The sequence below is a fragment of the Nelumbo nucifera genome, chromosome 1, assembly GCF_055504915.1.
Source record: "Nelumbo nucifera cultivar China Antique chromosome 1, China Antique-T2T, whole genome shotgun sequence".
Taxonomy (NCBI): domain Eukaryota; kingdom Viridiplantae; phylum Streptophyta; class Magnoliopsida; order Proteales; family Nelumbonaceae; genus Nelumbo; species Nelumbo nucifera.
In genome coordinates, this window is record NC_142649.1 from 125,892,515 (window position 1) to 125,916,637 (window position 24,123).

The window sequence follows — 24,123 nt, forward strand, 5'->3', positions numbered from 1 at the left end:
TTTATTTATATAAAGTGTATAAATATATAAATTATTTATATAATTTAATTATTATATATATAAAATATTTAAATATTTGGTCAAATTCAAATATTTATTGAATCGAATCAGATTATATCCAAATTTGACTAATTAGATATTCAAATTTGATTCATTATGTCGAATCTCGAATTCGAAATCGGATTTTCAAATACTGTTGGCATTCCTATGTAGGCCATCACTGTTGTTACCCTTTCACAAGAGGACCATTTTCCAAGGAACCGTTCAACCTAAATGCTTAATTAAGCTGTTAGATGAGGTTACCGAATAGGTTTCCAATTTCTAACATGCCCCCTTGAATGAAAGCTCATTGGGCTTGAAGCATGGATAAGTGACGAGGACCAAATACTAGACAACAAGAACAAATAAGCTCCGATACCATGTCAAATAACTATTAAACCTAAAAACATAAAGGGTCATTTACTAGAACATCCCCTATAATTTCACAGATTTACTTGAACCTACCCCACAGTTTGCATTTTACTAAAACACCCCTTATAGTTTGCAACCTATTTACTTAATCGACCTTTCAATAAAAACTCTTTGTTTTGCCATTTAAAATAGTAACATCATCACTTAAATTAAGTAGAAAATGTTTTAAGGGCATGGGCCATGGTTATTTATTCCAAATATACCCCTAAACTGAGTGGAAAATGTTCAAGGGTATGGATCGATGGTTGTTTATTCAAAAAGTACCCCTAACACTTATTTTTATAGAAAATGAAACTGACAAAATAAAGAAAATATAGTGGTTGTCCATGTTTTACAAGGGGTAAAAAAGGTATTTTTGTTTTTAGTTCATTTTGATTAAATTTATTTGAATGGATGTTAGGGTTCAAACAGTCATTTTCCACTTTCATATAATGGAAGGTCGATTAAGTAAATAAATTGCAAGGATTGGTATGCTATGCAGTCTTTTTAACATATTGTTGACTTGCCTAGTTACACTATTCGAACGGTCACCCAGCAAAGATTTGGACCTAGGCTATTGGACAGTTAACCCGTTCAACCCAGTGGCTAGGTCACGGATTGCACACTAAGGGTCTGTTTGGTTTGTGGATATGATCGGAATCGAAATCCCCAAGAATCAAAATTGGAATCACCTATTCCTAATGCCTATTTGTTGTTGTTTGGTTCATTTGGAGTTGAAATTGGAATGAATTGAAAATTTTCAATTTTGTATTAGATTATTTATTATTTTATCATTACTTTATTAATATTTTATGAATATATAATTATTTTTTATTAGTACTTTATTATTATTATTATTATTTAATAATTAATATCTTATTTTTTATCATTAGTTTATGAATATCTTATTAATATTCTATTATTTTGTTTGTTATTTTTTAAAATTAATTTATTACTTATTTAATAATTAATATGTTAGTATTTTATTATTACTTTAATTATATTATGTTAATACTTAATATCACTGTTTATTATTATTAATTTATTAATATTTCCTTACATTACTATTATTTTAGTACTATTTTACTAAATAGTTTATTAGTATTTTGTTATTTTATTAATATCAAGGTTTGGGTATTTTTTGTCATGAGTTCTTTAATTATTTCTTAACGGACTCTGGAATGGGAATCCCATTCTTGGGGGTGGGGCTGGAATGGTCATTCTCCCATATGGGGGAATCCCATTCCGCCAAGAATGGGAATCAGAATCACATTCTTGTCAAACGAGTAGTTAGAATCGAAATGGACCATTCCAAGAAACCAAACAGACCCTAAATGTGTATGTCAAATTCCAAAGGCCATAACTTTGTGCTTCAATGTCTAATTGGGGTGACTTTTTTGGTAACTTTTCAAGATCTATGTGTCCCAAGGGGCCATTAGCGCTTGCCCTTGTTACTTTTGCCAATAAAAGCCATTTCTTGGCCTCAAATTTCACTTCTTAATATTTTTTACAAATAAAAAGAATAAAAAATCGAATTAGAGATAAATTAAATATAAAATAATACGTATATTATATGTAGAGCATAATTGTACATTATATATAATATTGCTGATGTGGCACGATCTAATCTATTTAGCCTAGATGGTCGAACCGATGATCCATGACCTAAAGGAAAAAACTATTCGCCCTTTCGGTTGGTTTTTAAAACATTAATTCTATGTTGATTTATTCCATAGTTGGCCAATCCGTGTCATCTACAAAGAAGCCTCAACATAAATACATTGCGATAATTTGAATATTGCATTTAGAGGTGTAAATTTGATTGTGCTACCTACAGTCTGGCATGATTTTGGGTCGGCCTAGCACGGCCTGACACAATGAATGCAGGTTGTGTCGCGCATGACATGATTGTATGAGTTGTGTCGGTCCTGGGGTTTCAGGTCCATGAGTTCCGCCCGAGGCCCACATGCCAACACGACCCAACACATGGCACAACCCATATATATAATTATATTAATATATACAAATTTTATTTTCATTTTATTATTGCATATATAAACAATTGTATACATAAAAATTCATATAAAATAAAAATTTAATACTTTTTTTCTTTAATTTTTGTCTATTTTATTAATTTACCTCTCAAGGCTTGGCCCGATCCATGGAACAGCTTGACTTGCGGCATAGCATGGGTCTGCATGGAGCATGGACTCAGGCCGTGGGCCATGCTGGACTGACCCCCCGAAGTATCATAGGGGAGGGAAGCATAGCCCATGAACCAAAAAGACAACCCACCAAAAACACAAGCCGACCATAGACTATATCCTACCGATCTAGTACGATCCGAGTTACACCTCTACTGGGGTCAGTTATTTTTTAGATGGCCTAAATTGGCCATGCCAACCTTTTTCAGTGAAGAGATTTGGCAAGCCCCTATAGTGGGTGATTGAAACTATGTTACATGTAGCCATTTTTCTAGATTATAATCTAATATCTCATGCAGGAATCTATACTATGTTAGAAAGTGCAGTTGTCCACGTTAGGCTCCTCACATTGCTTCCCAACCTTTTGAGAAATTTGTATTTTTTTTTTGAATTTTTAAAAATAAAAATAATAAACTCACCCACTAGCAATCCAATTAAGAATGCAGGCATCTTTGTAAACACCAACCCATGCATCACACGGATGTCTTAAAATATACTTTCTAAAAGAGGCCATTTCCTTAAATAATATTGATATCTCAAGGTCTAATAGATTTAGTAACCTAATATTCACTTAATCGATTTTGCACTTTAATATGGAATATAATGCTAAAGAGACGAGATGTTTTGAGTGCCTAGAGCCTTAGCTTACTTTACCTTCATCTTTGCTCTTCTCATGAATGTCATCATTACAACACTATGAATTTAGTGAAGTCATTCTTAAATTAATCTAAATTTCCAATTTCCACTGGAAGTCAATTTACAGAACCTTCTTCTTTCCTCTCAGTATCAGAGATCTGTTTCACACAGACCAGTACATGTACATCATTGATAAAGTTATAAAAATAATACCAGTTTCATTTTATTTGTCAAGGGATTCACACGTAAGGAGGAATGAATAGTTTATCCAATCCTCTTGACATGGTAAGTTATAGAGCCCAAGAATTATTCATTGTGAGAAGTCTAACTTTGAATAGAATTTAATAGACGAGAAACTTAGCAAGAAAGTTCAAATATAAAGCAAAACCAATGATTTCTCAAACAAATAATATGTAAAAATTTCCAATGCCTGTCGGTGGATTCAATTGAACCACCGTGGCCGATCAGAGTGCTGATTGCAGATTGCAGATTGCAGGTGTCTCTTGTGTCGCTTCTCCAAGTTCTCGGTGGCTCATGTTCTAAGAGCAGCAATTGGTGTTGCCCATAAATTTGTAAAATATGTTATCTCATGTAAACAAGTTATTGCATGGTCTATCTGCCTAGAATTTCTGATTGGCAATATTGAAAAAAAAATGCGAGAAGTAATGAATGATTTGCCAAATCAGGCTTTCTAAAGAAACTTGCAAAACACACTTGGATGGATGAGAAATATGTAGTGTGGCAAAATTTGAACCAAGAGGACCTAGTCGGGGTGGTATTAAAAGCTGCTCATGCTAAAGGGGTGAATAGGTTGTAAGTAGCCCCTGTTTGATTTTTCTTTTCTAATAAACAAAACCGCAAAATTTTAAAGGGGTTGGGAAGCAAAAGTGAACAAGCTGATGTGGACAGTTGCATTGCATTTTAGAATATAGTATAGATAGGGGAAGTCAATTTCCTATAATAACTCTACTTAATTTTTGAAAAAAAAAAATCTCATCTTCCAAAGCCATTTTATGTGCTACCAAACAACATAAAAATAATGTTTTTTTGGGATTTGTTTGTGATGAAGCTCAGTTCTTCCACGATGTTGTTTGAGGACAATTCGAATAGAGAGACGTTGAGGTCAGTATCTGGGGGTTTGGACCCGGGCTGGGCACTCCGATGCGTAGGTTTGTTAAGCTGATTGTATGAATGCAAGGAAACCAAAGGTGAGAGAATAAAGTAAATTGCGCTTAATCGTGTATACCTTGTGAAGGAGTAGAGGAGCCTTTATATAGGCTTCAGGGCCTGGGCAAGGTGCCTGAGATATCTAGAGTGATAAGCCTTATCAGTCCGTCTTCCCCAGAGTGCGTTCTATTGGCATTGGTTGTGATCCTTATCCGGTTCCTCGTGAAGTAGGTGAAACTGGGGATCATCTTTGCCTAGTGGGTGACGTGCTGTGTGTGGTCCATTTCAGAGCGGATATGTGTGCTCCCCGGATAAGGATGGCTCACCACGTAAGTCGGTAACCCGGAGGTTAATTGGCTACTAAAGTCATTGGCTGCTTAGGTCGGGTGGAGTGTAGGTCGTCACTTGAGGTCGTGGCCCTGCTCCATCGGGGTGAGGTGCTCCATTCTCTTTGAGGAGTGAAGGACCGGTCTCCTATTGTCCGTTCTCCACCTTGGTTAGGGTGGCTTTGCTTGGTCTGGTCAAGAACAAATGATCTTCACGCAGCGTGGAGGTGTTATAAGACAGACCGGGCTCACCACATGGTGCTTCACAATTGGCAGGCCAAATCACTCATCGTCAATTTATTTTCTATATTTTTAACCAAATTGATTAGAATTTGGAGGAAATCAATAAGTTGGAACATCAGGTCTTTCATTTTGCCCTTTCAATGGTTTACATGAAAGAACAAAAGATAGTGAATGATTTGATCATCCTTGTTTTGTTTGTTGTTACGTTTTTGGAAGGATTTGAATGAAACCCAACTAAAAACGAAAATTTTTTATATTGTTTTTTCATCCCATCCTTTGCTCATGGTGATGGGAATTGGAAAGAGTCAACATAGAACTATAGTGTTGGGAAGATATGATATCGGAAAAATTTATAACCAATGGCATTATCATAGTGGTAATCAATCAATCAGATGGATTTTCATCAAGATTTATGAGGAGTTTTAGGCTGCATTTGGCATTCCTTATTGATGAAGGAAGATTTGGCCCGACTTCGTAAACACTCAACACGTGGAAAGGCAACAGCTCGGCACAACAGTACGCCAAAGAAAGTACTAGCGGTTCTGCCCTAGCAGAGGTGATGACACCCGAACTGGCAGAAGCGCAGAGGTAATCATACCCGACCTGATAGAAGCTTAGGAGTGAGTGCGCGAAGTGGTTATAAAAGGCTCTCTACCCCCCAAGAACGAGGTATGTGATAACTTTGTGCCATCTGGTTTTATCTTGCCTTCGAGGAAATACTAACTTGAGCTTCGGAGCATTCTCATCGGGTTCTTCCTTGGAGATTACTCGCTTTCTCCTCCGTTTCAGGCACCTTCTGCTCCAACCCGAGGCAAGATTGTTGACAGCTAGGACCTGCCGGATTGCGCACCATCAATTGGCGCCATCCGTGGGAACGCTTCTAAAAGCCTCCCTCTAAAACTCTCATAACCCCCTTTTTTCCAAAAAGCCCCAACACTCATGGCTTCTTCCAGCAATGCCGGACGTGAAACGGAGATGAACACCACCGGGGAACAACTTTAAGTCCCCGTGGTGTGCATCAGACAGTTCACCATCCCCCTTCCGGTGGATGGGATCCCCAGCCTGAATGCACCACAAACAGTGGTGCCCGTAAACCTTCTCGCCATGAACGTCCCCTTTCCTCTCCCTGTCGAAACAACCTTTACCGAACCAACTGTTGTCCCTCGGCGACCAGCCAGAACCAGTTTGATGACCTGATGCAATGCATGCGGGCAATGCAAGCCCAAATGCAACAATTCCAGTAGCATCAGCTCCAGCAGCACCAAGTACTACACCACATCTCTCAGTATCACTATCAGCACCAGTTCCCCCAACTGCCTTTGAACCAACCACAGCTTCCACCTCGGTACCCTGCTCCAAAGCCGGTTAAGCCCTCCCCTTAGAGTGGACGCCATCACCGAGGAGAAGCTTCCCAACTTCAGAACCCCCCCCCAAGAGCCAGGCCTCATCCCCGGGCCGAGGGGAAAGAAAAATCACCCCCGCCTCACAACTTGCCGGCGGGTCGAGAACCTCGCCCGCCAAGTCAGTATCTCGGCACTCCAAGTCTGAGCTCCCGCTGATAGAGAATCGATTCAGCGTCCTAGCGGCGGACTACCAATAGTCTGGGCCCATCGAGCTCGGCAACACAGAGGCCAGTAGCGCCAGTACCAGGCCCACTCAGCAACGAAGACGCCGAACTGCCACCTGTGTCCTGCCCGAGCTCAGAGGTAAAGAAGAGACAAGCTCGGATGAGGTAAAAGCTGCCCCTATTCTCTCAGTTCCTTCCCCCCTCTCATCAAAACTCCTTGCAGTTCCCATGCCCAGAGACTTCAAGCTCCCCCCTTTAGACAAGTATGATGGGTCCTTCGACCCCAACGACCACGTCGATGCCTTCCAGTCCCAAATGCACCTAGCTAGGGCCAGTGAATCGTGCATGTGCATGGCCTTCACCACCACCTTCAGGGGGGTGGCCCGCACCTGGTACAAGAACCTGGCCCCCGGGTCAATAAGAAGCTGGACCCAGTTCATGCAGGTCTTCACCGCACACTTCATTACCAACAAGCGGTGCCCTAGAACCAAGGAAAGCATCTTCGAAGTAATCCAGAGGGAGGGAGAGTCCATCCGGGGCTACATCAAGCGGTTCAATGACGCGTGCTTGCAGATACCGCGACTGGACTCAGCGGTGCAGCTCGCGGTGGCCAAGAGAGGAGTAACACACAAGGAGTTCAAATGACACATGGTATCTAGCCAGCCCGCGATCATAGCCGAATTCCTCAAGCTCACGGATAAGTTCATGAGAACAGAGGAAGAGATCAACCAAAGGACCGAAAACGGGACCGAGAAAAGGAAGAGGGAAGGCGAGCCCTCCAACCCAGTCGACTGAAGAAAAAACCCGGCCCAGGAGATGAAGCCGAGCCAGCCGTTCCGAGCTCCCTTAGCAGCTCGGACGGACTACACACCCTTAAACACGAGGCGGACCGAGATCTTGATGACGATCAAAGATGCCCCATACGTAAAATGGCCACCTCGCCTAAAAGGAAACCCAAACGAGAGAAATAAAAACTTGTACTGCAGTTTCCATAGAGATCACGGTCATAGTACCGAATAGTGTAATAATCTCCGGGACGAGATAGAGGGACTCATCCATCGCGGGTACTTGAGAAATTTTGTATAGCATTATAATAAAATAATAAGATAGGTCGGCAAGGGGAGCACGGAAGGGATGCCCCCGAATCTAGCAGCAGGCCAGCCGAACCGTCGCAAAGACAGCCTCCGGAAGAGAGGCCAGTTTGGGGAACCATCCACGTGATAGTGGGAGGTTCGGTGGTAGCAGGTTGTACTTCGGCAGCGGTCTGGATGTCAGTTCGCGAAGCGACCCGAGAAGAACAGAACCCTCCAAAGAGGCCGAAGACGGAAGAACCGATTTTCTTCACGGAAGACGATGCGCGAGGGGTCCACTACCCCCACGATGACGCGCTTGTCATAAAACTAAGGATCAGTGGCTTCGATGTCAGGTGCGTACTTGTGGATTCAAGCAACTCGACGGACATCCTCTTCAAGTCGGCGTTTGACCAACTTCAGTTGCAGAGAAGCGAGTTGAAGCCCGTGAACACTTCTCTGGTGGGCTTCAGCAGAGAGGAAGTCAGGCCCCTCGGGAAACTAACAGTACCAGTGGAAGTTGGCACGTGGTCTTGTGCGGTCAGACTCAACCACGAGTTCCTGGTGGTCGCAACCCCCTCCCCATACAATGCCATAATAGGGCGGCCAATCACGCATGTCCTACGGGCAGTGGTCTCCACCTACTATTTGACAATGAAGTTCCCTACAGACTTCGGTGTGGGGGTAGCGCGGGGCAACCAGCTTGAGTCCCGCAAGTGTTATGTTGCCGCCCTGAAGGGAAAAACGAAGGCGGTCGACGACCTCGAACGCGAGCGGTCTACGGAGCAAGGCGAGGAACAAGCTTCGCCCATAGAGGAAACAGTCGCAATCGCAACTTGAGCTACGGACCCGGCTCGAACGCCACAGATCGGTGCTTCCGGCCAGGAACCTCTACGAACCGAACTAGTGAGTTTCTTACTTCAAAATTTAGATATTTTTGCATGGTCTGTGGCCGATATGCCCGGTATTGACCCCAGCCTTATAACTCACAAACTTAATACTGACCCTATAGTCAGACCCATTAGACAGAAGAAACGCAACTTAGCCCCGGAGCGCTGGAGGGCGGTCGACGAGGAAGTCGAAAAGCTCCTCGCAGCAGACTTCATAAGGGAAGTTCATTACCCGAGCTGGGTAGCCAACCCAGTGCTGGTGAAAAAGGCAAACGGCAAGTGGCGCATGTGCGTCGACTACACCGAACTAAATCGAGCTTGCCCAAAAGACTGCTTCCCCCTCCCCAAAATTGACCGCCTAGTGGACGCGACCTCGGGACATGAGTTGCTAAGCTTCTTGGACGCCTACTGGGGCTATAACCAAATCAGGATGGACCAGTCCGATGAGGGAAAAACCACCTTCATAACTGAGTTCGGCCTGTACTCTACAAGGTCATGCCCTTCGGACTGAAGAATGCTGGGGCGACCTTCCAAAGACTTGTGAATAAGCTGTTAAGGCCCTTAATTGGCACGAAAATAGAATGTTATGTAGACAACATGGTCGTCAAGACATAGTTTTCACAGGAATTAATACAAGACTTAGATTCTATCTTCCAAATTCTGCGACAATTTAGCATGAAACTGAACCCAAACAAGTGTGTCTTTGGTATCACCTCGAGTAAGTTCCTAGGGTACATTGTCAACCGGCGCGGTATTGAGGCCAACCCGGACAAGATAAAGGTCATCCTAGATATGAGACCACCCCGAAAAGTAAAAGAGGTTCAGAGGCTAAACGGCCACATAGCCGCTCTGAGCCACTTCATGTCCAAATCAGCAGACCGCTGTCTGCCTTTCTTTAAAGCAATCAAAGGCAAAGGGTTCGAATGGACCCGAGACTGCCAGCTCACGTTCGACGAGCTAAAAAACTACCTCGCTAGTGTGCCGATCTTAACCAGGCCCGAGGAGGGCGAGGTCTTAGAACTGTACCTCTCGGCAAGCGACGAGGTGGTCAGTTCGGTACTAATAAAAGAAGTAGATCGGGTCTAACGACCCATCTATTATGTTAGTAAAATTCTGTAGGGAGCAGAGACGAGATACCCACAAATAGAAAAGCTAGCATATGCACTGGTAAATGCAGCTCGAAAACTCCGCCCATATTTCCGAGGTCAGAGAACAGTGAGGCCGACGCCCTGTCCTGGTTAGCCAGCATGAGTCACAACGGCATGATAACCGTGTACATAGAGGACTTACCTCGGCCTAGCATTCTCGGTGGGGCAGAGGAGGTCGCTCCCGTCCTTGAAGTAGAGCCGAGCTGGATCAACCCACTCGTGAGCTTCTTGCTAGATGGAACCCTCCTTACGGAACGCAATGCTACCAAGAGGGTGCAGCGCCAGGTAGCCAAATACGTCATAATAGACGAACGGCTGTACCGATGGTCCTACACGCTCCCCTACTTGTGTTGCTTGTGACTTGCTGAAGCCGAGCTCGTACTCCGCGACACTCATGAAGGTCTGTGCGGAGGACACTTGAGAGGCAGGGCCCTCGCCCAAAAGGCTCTTCAACAAGGGTACTACTGGCCAACGATGAAGGCAGAGGCCGTCGAGCTCGTCAGAAAATGCAACAAGTGTTAGAAGCATGCCAATATCCACCATCAGCCTGCCGCCGACCTCAAGTACCTCACCAGTCTAGGGCCCTTTGCGCAATGGGGCATCGACCTCTTGGGGCCATTCCCACTAGCAACAGGTGGGAGGAAGTTCCTAGTGGTGGCGGTAGATTACTTCACAAAGTGGATAGAACTTGAACCTCTGGCAACAGTTACAGCCCGAAACGTACAGAACTTCTTTTGGAAGAACATAGTATGTCGCTCCAGGTTACCTCGGGTACTGATCTCCGACAATGGCAAGCAGTTCGAGTATATCAAGTTTCAGGAATGGTGCCAAGATATGAGAATTCGGCAGAACTTCACATCGGTCGCACACCCGCAGGCAAACGGTCAGACAGAACTAATGAACAGAGCTATCCTCCGCGGACTGAAAGCGCGACTAGACCGAGCTAAAGGGTTGTGGGCAGACGATCTACCAAGTGTTCTATGGGCTCACCGAACCACGGAAAAAAACTACCACAGGAGAAACCCCCTTTAACCTCACCTATGACACTGAAGCGGTAATCCCGGCGGAGATCGAAATACCTACACTACGAATAGAAGCATATGACAATCAGACAAACGGAGATGAGTTACGTACCAACCTCGACCTACTGGACGAGGTAAGAGACCTCGCGTACATCCGGACCGCAACTTACCAGCAAAGAGTAGCTCAGTACTACAATGCTAGAGTAAAGAAGTGGAACTTCCGCGTCGGTGACCTGGTTCTCCGTAAGATCATGGCACTCGAGCCCGGCATAGGCAAACTTGGACCGAATTGGGAAGGGCCCTACCATGTAAAGAGAGCGCTCGGGGGGGCATACGAGCTCGAAACTTTAGAGGGCAATCAAGTACCCCGAGCGTGGAACGTCATTAACTTGAGACGATACTATCTATAGATCACCAAGCGAAGTGGACTAAGTCACTACTAGAGCCTCAAGGCTAGAATGCCGAGCTAACATGAACCTCGGCATAGGCAAGCAAAGGCAAAACAGGTCGCACGAGTGCAGTAACCCGGGCAAAACAGATTGGGCATATGGTCAGTTCGACAAATACGGTCAGTTCGGGAGAGAGAGTGACCAACACTTAACCAAAAGAAAGTCATTCCATTGCAAAATAAGGGAGTGTACATTTCCAAAATAAGGGAGTGTACATTTCCAAAATAAGGGAGTGTACACTCATCCTCAGAGTCCGGTTCACCGTCTGCAGCGTTGGCCATCTCCTGAGTAATGCGCGAAGTGGTTATAGCGCTAATATCGAGCTCGGGGTACATATTCTGGATCATCCACCGGCTTAGTTTAAAGCCCCTTCTGTACGAGCCCACCATCAGGTCATCAAAGCGCGACGAGGCGATATATTCATCGACGACCTTCTTCTTGGCATCCCCGGTGCCTTGAGAAAAGATCCGTGTCCTCTCCCTAATATCCTCTTGAAGGTATTCAACCTGATGTTGCAAATCCAGCCTCAGGTCCGCCATATGCTTCACCACAACTCCCATGGCCTCGGTATCTCTCTGAGACCTCGCCAGCTTGGCCTGTGCAGTGTGAGAAGCCGCCTCACCAGCTTGAGAAGCCGCCTCGGCAGCACGGGAAGCCTCTTCGGCAGCTCGCGCTTGCCTCGAGCTCCTTTCCACTTGGGCCGCCAAGGCATGGATGGAAGAATTCACCTACCAAAAGGAAAAATAACAAATGATCAAAAGAACGATAGCAAGAAAGATAAAAGCAAAGAGCCCGACAAGAAATCGATGACTTACCACCATGGCATGAGTGCCAGCACGACAAGCTACCTGGTTCAAAGGAAGCTCGGTCCATGCCGCGACCTCCTCGGGGTAAATGGCCTCCCTACTCTTCTAAAGAGCATGGTTCGACGACAACACGCTCCTAAACTCGCCTTGGGCTCCCGAGCCTGAAGGCCCAGCTCGTGTATAAGCAGACTCAGAGTAAGCGGGAGCACCCGTGTAAGTAGCCTCGACATAAGGGGCCCCTGCCGCTTCTTGTACTGGAGGGGCCATCTCGGGCTCCCTGGGCGGATCCACTGACGGGTAGTCCGGTACCTCGGGCTCCGTATCTCGGGGCAGCTCGGTACGAGTTTGTTTGGCGACTTGCTTCCTCCTCTTCATGGCGTGAAACAGGTTCCCTCCACGAGTCTTCTCTGAGTCCATCACACCTGCAAAAAGAGCTCGGCATCAAGAAAACGAAAGAACAGAGCAAAACAAAAGGTAAGCCTCTGAGTAAGGAACCTACCCAAACTCAGACCAGCCTCGATGAGCTTGGCCTCCGTCAGATAATGGTGGCATTTTAGCCCAAGTCGTGCCCATTCCCGAACGCCCTTCGCCGTCTCCCTATCAAGTGTAACACCGGCATCAGGGGCAGTCATCCCCCACCCGATTTGGAACGGCCACCCCAATGCACTTCGCACCCCAAAGTAGTCCCGTTTCCACGGCGGGACCTTGTTGGGAAGATGGTGTAAAATCTTAAACCCCGGGCAAAGAGACAGGTAATATGCCCACCTACGCCCGGGAAGGGGACCCGTTTGCTTCTTAAGCATTAGAATGGAAGAAAAGATCTCCAGGTTTAAGGGCAAGATCTGTTCGCAAAATAGGGAGATTGTCCCCACCAAGTTACGAATAGAATTCGGGTGAAGTTGGCCGACAGTAACGCCGAAGTAGTTCATAACCTCGACAACGAGGGGGTGGAAAGGCAGGCGCAACCTAGCAACGAGCTGCTCCCGGAATATTACGATCTCATCAGGACCGTGTTCCCAAGGGAAACTGCCCGAGGGTATAAAATTTGTGTACTCCCTAGGCAAGTTGAACTGGGTAATAAGGGAGTGAAGCCCCTCAGGCGTCATGGTCGAGGGCCCAAACTTGTCTAACGTCCAACCTCGACGGGAGGAGGACGCCAAACTACCCGAGGTGACTTGACCTATGGGTTCGAACTCTTCCTCGAGCTCTACCTCGGGTTCACTAGGGCTGTCGGGGGATGCAGCTCGGTTCGTAAAACCTGCATCTGACCCCCTTGAAGAACTGTCTAAGCTATCTGAGCTAGACATCGGGAGGAGAAGGATTCCAGGAAAGTACTCACCCGGAAAAAGCAAACGGACTACGGGAACTTGAACGCGAGTTAAAGACTTGGACGCGAGCTCAAGAAGCAAAACGCAGGAGAATGACAACGACTAGGATCCCCCACTATTTATACCCAAAGTAACCAAAAATCAACGGTTCTGATCAAAGCAAATCCAACGGCCCGCAGTCACGCTAACCGCACGTCTCCTAAGACCGAGACGTGACTGGCCACACGTCTTTTGAAACTGAAAGAGCGCCAGCGCACGTCTCCTCGTATTAAAGGCAGTAGCGGCGCGTTTTTTCAAATTTGAAAAGACACCCGCTGTCACGTCTCCCAGTGGCGCGTTTTTTAAAATTTTGAAATAAACGCGCGCTGTCACGTCTGTCAGCATTTATAGACGGAATGGTGCGTTTCCTGACTTTTTTGGCACTCGAGAAACCCGGAAAAATCCTGGCGAATGCACACTTTGCGCTATCAGTCAAACCTGTTCGAAGTATGGGTCAAATCCACCCGCCACCTCGCGAACTCCCCGTGCCAAGGCAAGTCCCTTTGCGCGAGGAGTGGGGGCAATTGATGAAGGAAGATTTGGCCCGACCTTGTAAACACTCAACACGTGGAAAGGCAGCAACTCGGCACAACAGTACGCCCGAGGCGCGAGCTTCGAAAAGAGGAACCCGCGGTCCAAACTCCCCACAAGGAGTCTGAGCTCTCCCTTGGACCCCGAGCCTTATAAACACAAAGGGAAACAACCCGAACTGGCCCGCCCCATGGCAGTTCGGGCCACATCTCTATCCGAACTCAAGACTTCACCTCGCACACCACTCTAGCACTTCGCCTCCAGGACACCGAACTGAACAACCGCACCGTACCTGACACCGAAGGAGTCCGTATCTAGGGGCGGCGCACCTGACTGACTTGGGATCTGACGCTTGACAGCCGCATTTCAACGGCCACCTACCACCGCCACCTGCCACCGCCATCTCCAGTTATAGAGATGGCTCCGACAAAGAGGGCAGTGGCGGTTCTGCCCCAACAGAGGTGATGACACCCGAACTGGTAGAAGCGCAGAGGTAATCATACCCGACCTGATAGAAGCTTAGGAGTGAGTGCGCGAAGTGGTTATAAAAGGCTCTCTACCCCCCAAGAACGAGGTATGTGATAACTTTGCGCCATCTGATTTTATCTTGCCTTCGAGGAAATACTAACTTGAGCTTCGGAGCATTTTCACCGGGTTCTTCCCCGGAGATTACTCGCTTTCTCCTCCGTTTCAGGCACCTTCTGCTCCAGCCCGAGGCAAGATCGTTGACCGCTAGGACCTGCCGGATTGCGCACCATCACTTATTTTAAGGATTTTTCTCCTAAATGATTAAAAACTTAGTGTTCATAGGGGCACTTTAACTAAAAAGGGAGAAAAATCCTTAAAAAAAGAATACCAAATGCAGCCTTAGTAGTCAAAGCCCTTTTTTTTCCAATATAATGTCTTATGTGATCATAGATTTTTGCACTAATAAATTAAATGCCCGTTTGGCAAGTCTTTTCTAAAAGATCTGATAGTTAAAAGATAGGGTGAGATTTTGCAAATAGATTTTAGAAAACCAAATACTATTTGGTTGAATATTTTTCATAGATCTCTCGAAAGACCATATAAAGCTAGAAAACTGTTTGGTAATGTGATGAAAATATGTGTCTTATATATATATGAATGTCTTGTGTGTGGGCCAACAACCCTTTCATTTAACACATGCGACCCACATACATTTTCTAAGGTATGCCCCACATACTATTGGTGGACATGTATATGGGGTCCACATACATTTTATAAGGTGGGCTTGACATACCATTAGTGGTCATGCATGTGGGGCCCAATTATATTTTTCAAGGTGGGCCCCACATACCATTGGTGGACATGTATGTGGGGCCCATTTACATTTTACAAGGTGGGCTCGACATACCATTGGTGGACATACATGTGGGGTTTGTGTAGATATGTGTGGGGACAACATGCATTTTTCAAGGTGGGCCTCACATACCATTAGTGGATATATATGTGGGGTCCATGTGGGCCCACATACATTTTACAAGGTGGGCCCCACATGCCATTGGTGGACATGTATGTGAGTCTCTCATACATTTTTCAAGGTGGGCCCCACATAAATACCTAATGTGGGCCCTACATATATTTTCTAAAGTGGTCAGCACATACCATTGGTAGGTCCCATTTATACATTTAAATAGTTTTTTATGGAAAGATAACCCATTTTCTTCCAAACGTATGCATTATGCCATACGTTTGAAGAAGACCGGGTGCTAAAAGATTATAAAAACTTCATTTGAAACTTTCTGAAAATGTCCAAATTCAGATTGTTGACATCTTTTTATGGGTTGGAACTTTTTCCCAATTGATCTTTCTATTATCAAACAAAAAAAACCCAAAATTCAGGATTATGAGCTTCTAAACAGCTCGAAACCCACGCGGAAAGACTCGCCAAACGCGGCATCTTCTTTAAAATCATCTAAACCTTATATGGGATCCGCTACAAGTTCCTGAATCTTTATATAATCAAGATAATTTAGGATCCATCATAACTCATAAGAGTTTGCCAAATTAAAAAAAAAAAAAAAAGAAAACTTTTTCCCGTGTATGCCTTGCGGTATTTCGGTGTGGTAGTCGAATTATGATGCCAAAGGACATAATACCGGAAACACTGAGATCCAATCAACCGGCATCATAAGAGTGATAACCAATCAGTTGGGTTTTCATCAAAACTTACGGAGTTTTCATTGGTAAAGAATTTCCGGTACTATATCTGTTCGGCATCTTAATAGTGGTAAAATTTGTGGGCCAATAACCTACCCAGATCGCCCGATATTTCTGGGTTTCACGGATCCCCATTCGTTCCATTCCAGGACGCCCAGCCCACGTTCCATTTCAGGCTTTGCCCCATATTCTCTGGTGGGATGGGCCCATCCAGACAAAGTTCCCATGATTCATCCACTCCTTCTGTTCCTCTGCTCCCCCATCCCGATTCTCTTCTCCTACAATGCTCCACACTCCATCAGACCGTTTTGTTCGGTCCTCTGTTCCCACCTTCAAACTGTCCTCCTCTCAGACTCTGGTCGTTACTCTACAGTTCTACAGTTCAAATGCGTCGCAACTTATAACTTTACGACGACTATACTGTACTACGCCTGCATGAGAGTTCAAATCATCTTCTGCTACGGTCCCACATTTAGATCCAAATCAACGGTCAGCAATAGACATGAACCAGGAGTTGAACGGTGATATTTGATCGGTAAATTGATAAATGAAGTTCTGACTTCTAACTTCTCACCGCCGGTTGTTTCTTTCTACCTAACTAATTAACTACCAGTTCGCACCATTAAGGAGTGGGGATCAAACGAGCGCGCTCTCACCGGATGTCTACGTGTAAAATAACCATTGGTTAGAAAATGGAAAAATTCACAATATTTTCCCACACATCACTACTCAGTGAGAGCGCGCTTCTAGAATTAACACTCTTTATTAATTGCTTTAGACCCGAGAGTCAGAGACGGTTGACAGCCACACCATTTAGCATTTCAGTTATTAAATTTCGCCGCCGTTACTACTCCGTTATCTTGCCGTGGGCTTCAACAGTAATCAATTTCTCCATTCTATGATATAAGGCAATACCCCAACTAACGGAGCTCCTGCGAGGCTGCGACAGAAGCAGAAACTCGTTCTCTTTCTCTGCAAGTACATGGAGGTTGAAACCTGAAAAGATTCCGGGAAACGGAAGGCTGGGTTCTGTAATGGAGTTCTTCTGCAAGGTTTCGCTCGTTCTGTCTCTTATTGTTTTCGTGGAATCTAGTTGTAATACTACAGACCGGGAGTTAATCTCCCGAGCCTTTCACTCCGTCGCCGGATTTGACTTGTCGCTTTTCGAATCTGGAGATGGGAACTGCTCGAATCCTCCAATTAGAGAAATAAAGCTTCCGGGAAGAAATCTGAGCGGACTCGTTTCATGGAATTTTCTTCGAAATCTATCCGAGTTACAGTATATGGATCTATCCTATAATAAACTACAAGGGACTGTTCCAGGTTGGTTCTGGTCGATGCCGAGCCTCGTCGAAGTCAATCTCGCCATGAATCGTCTTGGAGGAAATGTTGGTCTCCGCCCCACCTCGAAAACCAGTTCGGTTTCGTCGTTGTCGTCGGTTCAGAAGCTCAATCTCTCGCACAACAGGTTCACCAACTTGGTCCATCTGTTGGGATTCTCGAACCTCAAAGTACTCGACCTCTCGCACAACGATCTGAGAGTTTTGCCTTCTGGGATGGAGAACCTTACGAAGCTCGAACAACTCGACCTCTCAAGTTGCAACATTTCAGGGAGTTTGGAACCCATCGCCAATCTTCGCTCGCTGCAGTACCTTGACATTTCCAACAACGTCATGAACGGAAGCTTCCCATCTGATTTTCCTGCACTTAAGTTCTTGAACGTCTCTGTAAACAACTTCACCGGAATGATTGGCTCAGACAAGTTGAAGAAATTCGGTAAGTCTGCGTTCATTCAAGCCGGGAAGTTTAATACTTCAGAAACTTCAAAACTCCCAATTCCAGCACGTTCCCATTCCAGAGCTCCATCTCCCAAACTCCCACAGAAACAGAAACCTACCAGAACCAAACACATCAAACACAATAAACCAAAATCAAGATCCAGAGCTCTGGTTCTGGGCTTAGCAGTTCCAGCTTCAGTGGTTGGTCTCGCCATGGCTGTTTGCATAGTTTGCGTGCACAGAAGGAGACAGACAGCCAAGAGGAAGAAGTGGGCGATCTCAAAACCGGCCCAGTTCCCGTTGTTCAAGATGGAAAAATCGGGGCCGTTCTCCTTCGAGACTGACTCGGGGACATGGGTGGCGGACATTAAAGAACCGTCCTCGGCACCGGTGGTGATGTTCGAGAAGCCGTTGATGAACCTCACGTTCACGGATCTGATTGCGGCCACGTCCCACTTCGGCAAGGAATCACAGTTGGCGGAGGGGAGAAGTGGGCCCGTTTACACAGCAGTTCTTCCCGGAGACGTCCACGTGGCAATCAAGGTCTTGGAGAAAGCGAGAGACGTGGGCCGCGATGATGCAATTGCACTATTCGAAGAACTATCTCGCCTTAAGCACCCCAACCTCTTGCCCCTCGCCGGTTACTGCATCGCAGGTACGTATCTTAATTCCTATCTGTTGTCCCTCGGTCTCTCATTAAATGGTTTCACGGGTTCCAACTTCCAACACCGTCGATATCGTACGACCACTCTTTGTGACCATGCAGGGAAAGAGAAATTGGTGCTGCACGAATTCATGGCGAACGGTGATTTGCACCGGTGGCTGCACGAGCTTCCGACGGGACTAACCAACGTGGAAGACTGGAGCATGGACACGTGGGAACATCAGAACGACGGAGTAAATGGGTACGATATTACATCTCCCGAGAAGATGGGCTGGCGGACGCGCCACCGGATCGCCGTAGGTATCGCACGAGGGCTCGCGTACCTGCACCACGCCGGCTCCAAGCCGGTAGTCCACGGCCATCTCGTCCCGGCGAATGTTCTCCTGGCCGACGACTTCGAACCGCGGATCGCGGATTTCGGGCTCCGAGGGAACGAAGAGAACGTGAGCACGGAAACGGATGTGTACAGCTTCGGAGTGATGTTGATGGAACTCCTGACTGGGAAGCCTGGGACGGAGGAGACGGTGAGTTGGGTTCGAGGATTGGTGAGGGAGAGACAGGGAGATAAGGCGTTGGACCCGAGGTTGAGAATCGGGGATGACTCAGTGAGTGAAATGGTGGAGAGTCTCCGAGTGGGGTACTTGTGCACGGCCGAGTCGGGCAAGAAAAGACCCACGATGCAACAAGTCGTCGGTTTGCTGAAGGACATACATCCGTCGACGGATTTGGGTTGAGTTGACGCGCCGTCCCTGTCGGCATCTTCCGATTTCCAAAGAATCCAACCATCGCGCGCGCTCTCTCTCTCTCGTTTTGTTGTTTCTTGTTAAATATTTTTAATATTTTTGTAATATAAAATACCCCGAAAAGAAAAAGGTAGAAAAGGATGAGTGGTGTGATGTACGTCATTTTGGGTCAAGCAGACGAGAGAATCTCTACCATTTGCTTATCTCTGATGTCAGAAAGGGCATATGAGCCCACTACTTATTTTTTTCTTTGATTGATTAATTACTTTTATTTTACCAAAAGAAAGAAAGTGAAAAAAGAGAAAGTAGTCTATGGTACCAGGAGCATCGGAGGTAGTGGCCCCTACGACCCTACAGGAAAAGTGTTGAGTCAGCTGCCACTTGATTGGTGGACCATGCATTTATTTTCCAAGATTGACTGAAGATATGCTGCACTGAGAAATGAACGGCAGTGATCCCACTGTGATGGGTCCAACTACAGTTTCTTTTGCAAATGATATAGCTGGTCTTTTAGGGCCAGTGGGCCATTAGACTTGCTTTCTCAATGGGCTGGCTGACGGTAATTGAGGCTCAAACGTGGAGTCAGCTCACGCATGGTCTTCGAGTCAGCAGGGTGGTTTTCACAGAAATTGACAGTTACAAAATATTCTTTGGCCATGGGATACACGTGTTATGCACGAGAGAGAGAGAGAGTAGTGACTCTCTTTCGGTGCTGAAGGCTGCTGAAGCCTGAAGGTTTTGGTTCTTGTTAGTTTGTTCAGAGGAAGAGAATAAGAGAATAGAGAATGAGAGGGACAGGACTAGAGAGAGGAATAGGAAGAGGATAGAAGCAAACTGGGCCTGCTGATGTGGTGCATCGTGAATTGTGAATGGGCCCAGCTTTACGCCCACGGATTTTGATGAGTGAGAAACAGGAAGAGGACAGAGCCCCGTTAAAATATTCCAGGCCCAGGGTTCCAATACACGCTTTGTCTGTTAAGGTAAGAAAATCTAAGGTGAATGGAATCTAAATACTAAATGGTCCATTGTTTGAGTGCGGACTGGCCCATGTGGAGGACAATGTCTGAAACTCTGAATATTGGTTGGGCTCGAATGGAGTGGATGGATCCACCTGAAATGTGAGAAAATCTAACAGTGGACTGGACACAAAAGCAATTATATTCTAGGTTCTACTCTCCACTCTCCACAATCTGAATGCAGTAAAATTCGGGATCATGGACTGCATTCATGAAGTGAGCAAATCAATCAAACAAATCTAAGGCAAAGTGGACTCAGAAGTCAGAACCCGCCCACTATGGATTGAAAGCCCAAACCCATTAATTACTTTCCTGTCAAAAAGAAATAGTAAATCATAAATGATGGTTTCAACTTTCAACAATCAACCATTGAGAACTTAAAATCAAGGGCATCAGAGGGACTGGTGTGGGCTTCATTATTTGTTGGGCCATGTGCCCATGTACTTGTTCACCACCTCAACAGCCTGTACCCGAATCCCACTTACCTTCTATTTATTTATTTTCCATTATTGTTTAATAATGTATGCTCTTTCTATAACTGAAATACTAGTTAATATGACCCGTACTCATTACGGAAAAATAAAGTGCTTATTTTTGTTAGGTACCCACTATAGTATAAAGAGGAGTAAGTGGGTTAGTATTGAAGCATTAATTTGACTTAATTTGTATTTAAAAAACAAGGGAAATTTAGAGTTTAGTACACAAACTTTTATAAGTTTTTGTGGGTTTTATTTACCAACACCTCCATTAGGAGAATTACCCCTTGATTCATTCCCTCAATTCTTATGCTTCATTAGACCTGTTGATGGGCCGGGCTCGGCCTCCAGATGGGCTTGAACATGTAAATGGGCCTGTGGGTTTAACCTCGGGCCAAAAAGTCCGGCCTACAATAAATTCGAGCCGGGCTCAGGATTTGCCAGAATAGTTCGGTCCGAGCCTAGCCCGACCCGACCTATAGACTAAACTTAAAAACCTTAAGTCGAACCTCTCTTCTCTTTCACCTCTTTCCTCTTAGCCAAATCTCTCTTCTCTTCACATCCTCCTCAGTCCTCAACACTCTCAAGCAGCCACACAAGTGGCGAGGCGGCGAACATTCATCGGCGCACACAACTCCGGCAGTGAGTCCTCTCCTTCTCTCTCTCTCTCTCTCTCTCTCTCTCTCTCTCTCATAGTCTCGTTCCTCTTCTCACTTCTCTTTCAAATCTCAGACACCGGCGAGGCGGCGAATATAGGCACTAGCGGCGGCAGTGAGTTCTCTCTCTCTCTCTCTCAGACGCGAATTGACACACTTTTCACTGTTAAAATCGTAGCTCACCACGAACTTAGCTCCGACGAACACAGTCACCGACGATGAGTAAAAGCCTAGGCTCGGGTTTCGAGCTTTTTATTAGGCTGGACTTGGGCCCAAATTGTAAACCCGTTGGTCGGACCGAGCTCGGACTCAGGCCTAACAAATTTCTATTCATAAAAAGTAAAAGCCCGGTCCGAGCCCGGCCCAACCCATGAACAGGTCTATGCTTCATACACTTAGTACACTTAATAAGGTTGCAACCAAATACAGATACTTCACTAAATAATCTTCATCCTTCTTTAACAAAAAGCATCCCACGACAAGATGATATTTCTTTCATGAAAGCCTAAATACCCATATGGACAAGTACATGGATACAAGAAATGAATATACAATTCTTTCATGTGTTAGAGAACAAAAGTCTATTTAAAAATCACATTTAAAAATTTAAGCTTTTAGATCGATATGAGATTTATTTGATCAAATGGTATAGTGTTTGATTCTTGTCCGCTCCATTATAATCAATTAAATGTCAGCACAAAGTATGAGTAGGTTTGTACTTGTCCACACTTTATGAGGGGGTGTATTAAAAGGAATAAAAAAACTATTCAGGACCGCACCTAACAGCTTAACACACTGGCCCTTCAATTCTTAAAATTTTCTAATGTCTTGTCAAATTTAATTGAATTTCTAACATGTGAAATTATTTTCATAATATATTTTGTTATATATATATATATATATATAATCTTACATAGGACATCAAGAAGTATCCATGCAATATCCAGAGTATCATATTTGGCAAGTATTATATCCAGTATGCTAAGGCTGTGCAGTAGAATGGTCGTCTTGACATGAAGCCAAGCAATGTATTGGCAATATAAAACCAAGATTTGTCTTAACTTTCAAACAACTCCACAAGATAAACTTTTTTAAGGTTTGGTGGCCTAGTACAAGGTGAATCTTCTCTCTCTGGTCAGGTTAAGTGAAGAACTTTCCTACAAGACTTATATCTTAATCATATGTGCTTCCCTCTGCCTTAGCTTTGACAATATGAGGAACAGTTGTACATCTCCTGAGAGTGCTTCCCTCTGCTTGCATTAGTCACCGTTTCAATTTAGATTCAGGGGAAGCAATTGTAATTTCTCCAGTTGTCATCTCCAACCTTCAAACTATGCCTACTCCCCAGTCCAATACATCATAGTTATGGCCCTATTAAAGGGAGTTTCCTTATGCGAACCAGCATGAAGGTAGGGATGCAACCTGGGAGGGCTGAGGTTGGGATTTTGTTAAAATTTGAATCGGCACAAGTTTGATGCAGTGTAAAATCTTCAGATAGGGACCCATTAAATTTGCCACTTGTCTAATCCCACAATGAAATATCATTTATATGTGCCATCTTGTATTGGTGTTTTTAACGCCTTACTAGCTTTTCATAGTTTTAGTTTTTTTAAATCCAAAAATTTTTCCATAAAAATATACTTATTTTGCATGTGTGGATCATTGGATCTTCTTGTCAGGTTGTTTAGTCTCTCAATGACAATTCCAAGTGGCAAAATTTTAATTTCTCAATACAATGCTTACCTACAAAAGTGGGTTTATGAGGGATGCAACTTTAGTGGGTTAGGGTTGAAATTTTGTCAAAATTTCAATGGATTTAACCCGAAGCCTGAGCTCAAAACAGTTTAAACTATTAATTCAGGCCAACCCAAATTGCACCTCTATCGCTTATCTTATATGACCCCAATAATAAATCTACCTATGCATTTACACATGATTATGTTTGGTTTGAAGGAAAAAGTAGAGAAAAGAAGGGAAAGACAGGGAAACCAATAAAAGGTCTGTAAAAGTTTCCTACCTTTTCCTTCTTTTCCTTACATTTTCCTTCAAACCAAAATTAGACTCTTTCTTTGAAAAAAAATGAAATAATCAGACTTTGTTTAAACTTTAGACTGTGAGAAACAAAATTGAGCCAAAAAAATGTTTTAAATATTTGATAAGAATTGCTTTCAAAAGTATTAATATCAGAAGCCAAAAAAACTTTTAAGTCCCAAAACAGTCTAAAATTAAAGCTTTAAATGCAAATATATCTAAATATTTTTCCCCAAATTCAACTTGAAATGGTAGCTCATATCATTTGAATATAGATAAAATCTATTTTAGTCGTCTAAAATCTGAATCAAACAATGAAACCCAGATGGCCAGTTCAAAGGCTCTATATGGATATCGGGTCTTAAGGGAAACATGCTTAAATGTGGGTCCCGTTCTTTTAAATCTAAATGTTATTTTTTAATCACAAATAGAACCTAATTTATTCCCCAAAATCAAATAAAATAAAACCAGCCAAGATGCTTCAAGACTTTGGCATGTGAGTAGTACTGGATAGAAAACAAAATGCATCCATGTCTATAATTGCCCCGTATCAAGGACGGGTCCATCTCCAAGATCCGATGTCAAATGCAACAACCAAACTCTAGTTGAAATGGGCCCACCTATTACTCCATCACACATCCATCTAATTTTTAAACCATTCATCATTGATGGTATCTTACTCAACATTCTTGACTAGTCATT

At 44.5% G+C, this 24,123-nt stretch overlaps 1 protein-coding gene across 1 annotated transcript; it reads left to right on the forward strand.

Annotated features, from left to right (window-relative positions):
• Positions 1-16,963: 16,963 nt before the first annotated feature.
• Positions 16,964-19,445, forward strand: LOC104609775 (calmodulin-binding receptor kinase CaMRLK-like). Its single transcript, XM_010276157.3, has 2 exons — positions 16,964-18,490; positions 18,602-19,445. The coding sequence occupies exons 1-2, from the start codon at positions 17,092-17,094 to the stop codon at positions 19,231-19,233; spliced, it is 2,031 nt and encodes a 676-aa protein (XP_010274459.2). The 5' UTR covers positions 16,964-17,091; the 3' UTR covers positions 19,234-19,445.
• The last annotated feature ends 4,678 nt before the right edge of the window (positions 19,446-24,123 follow it).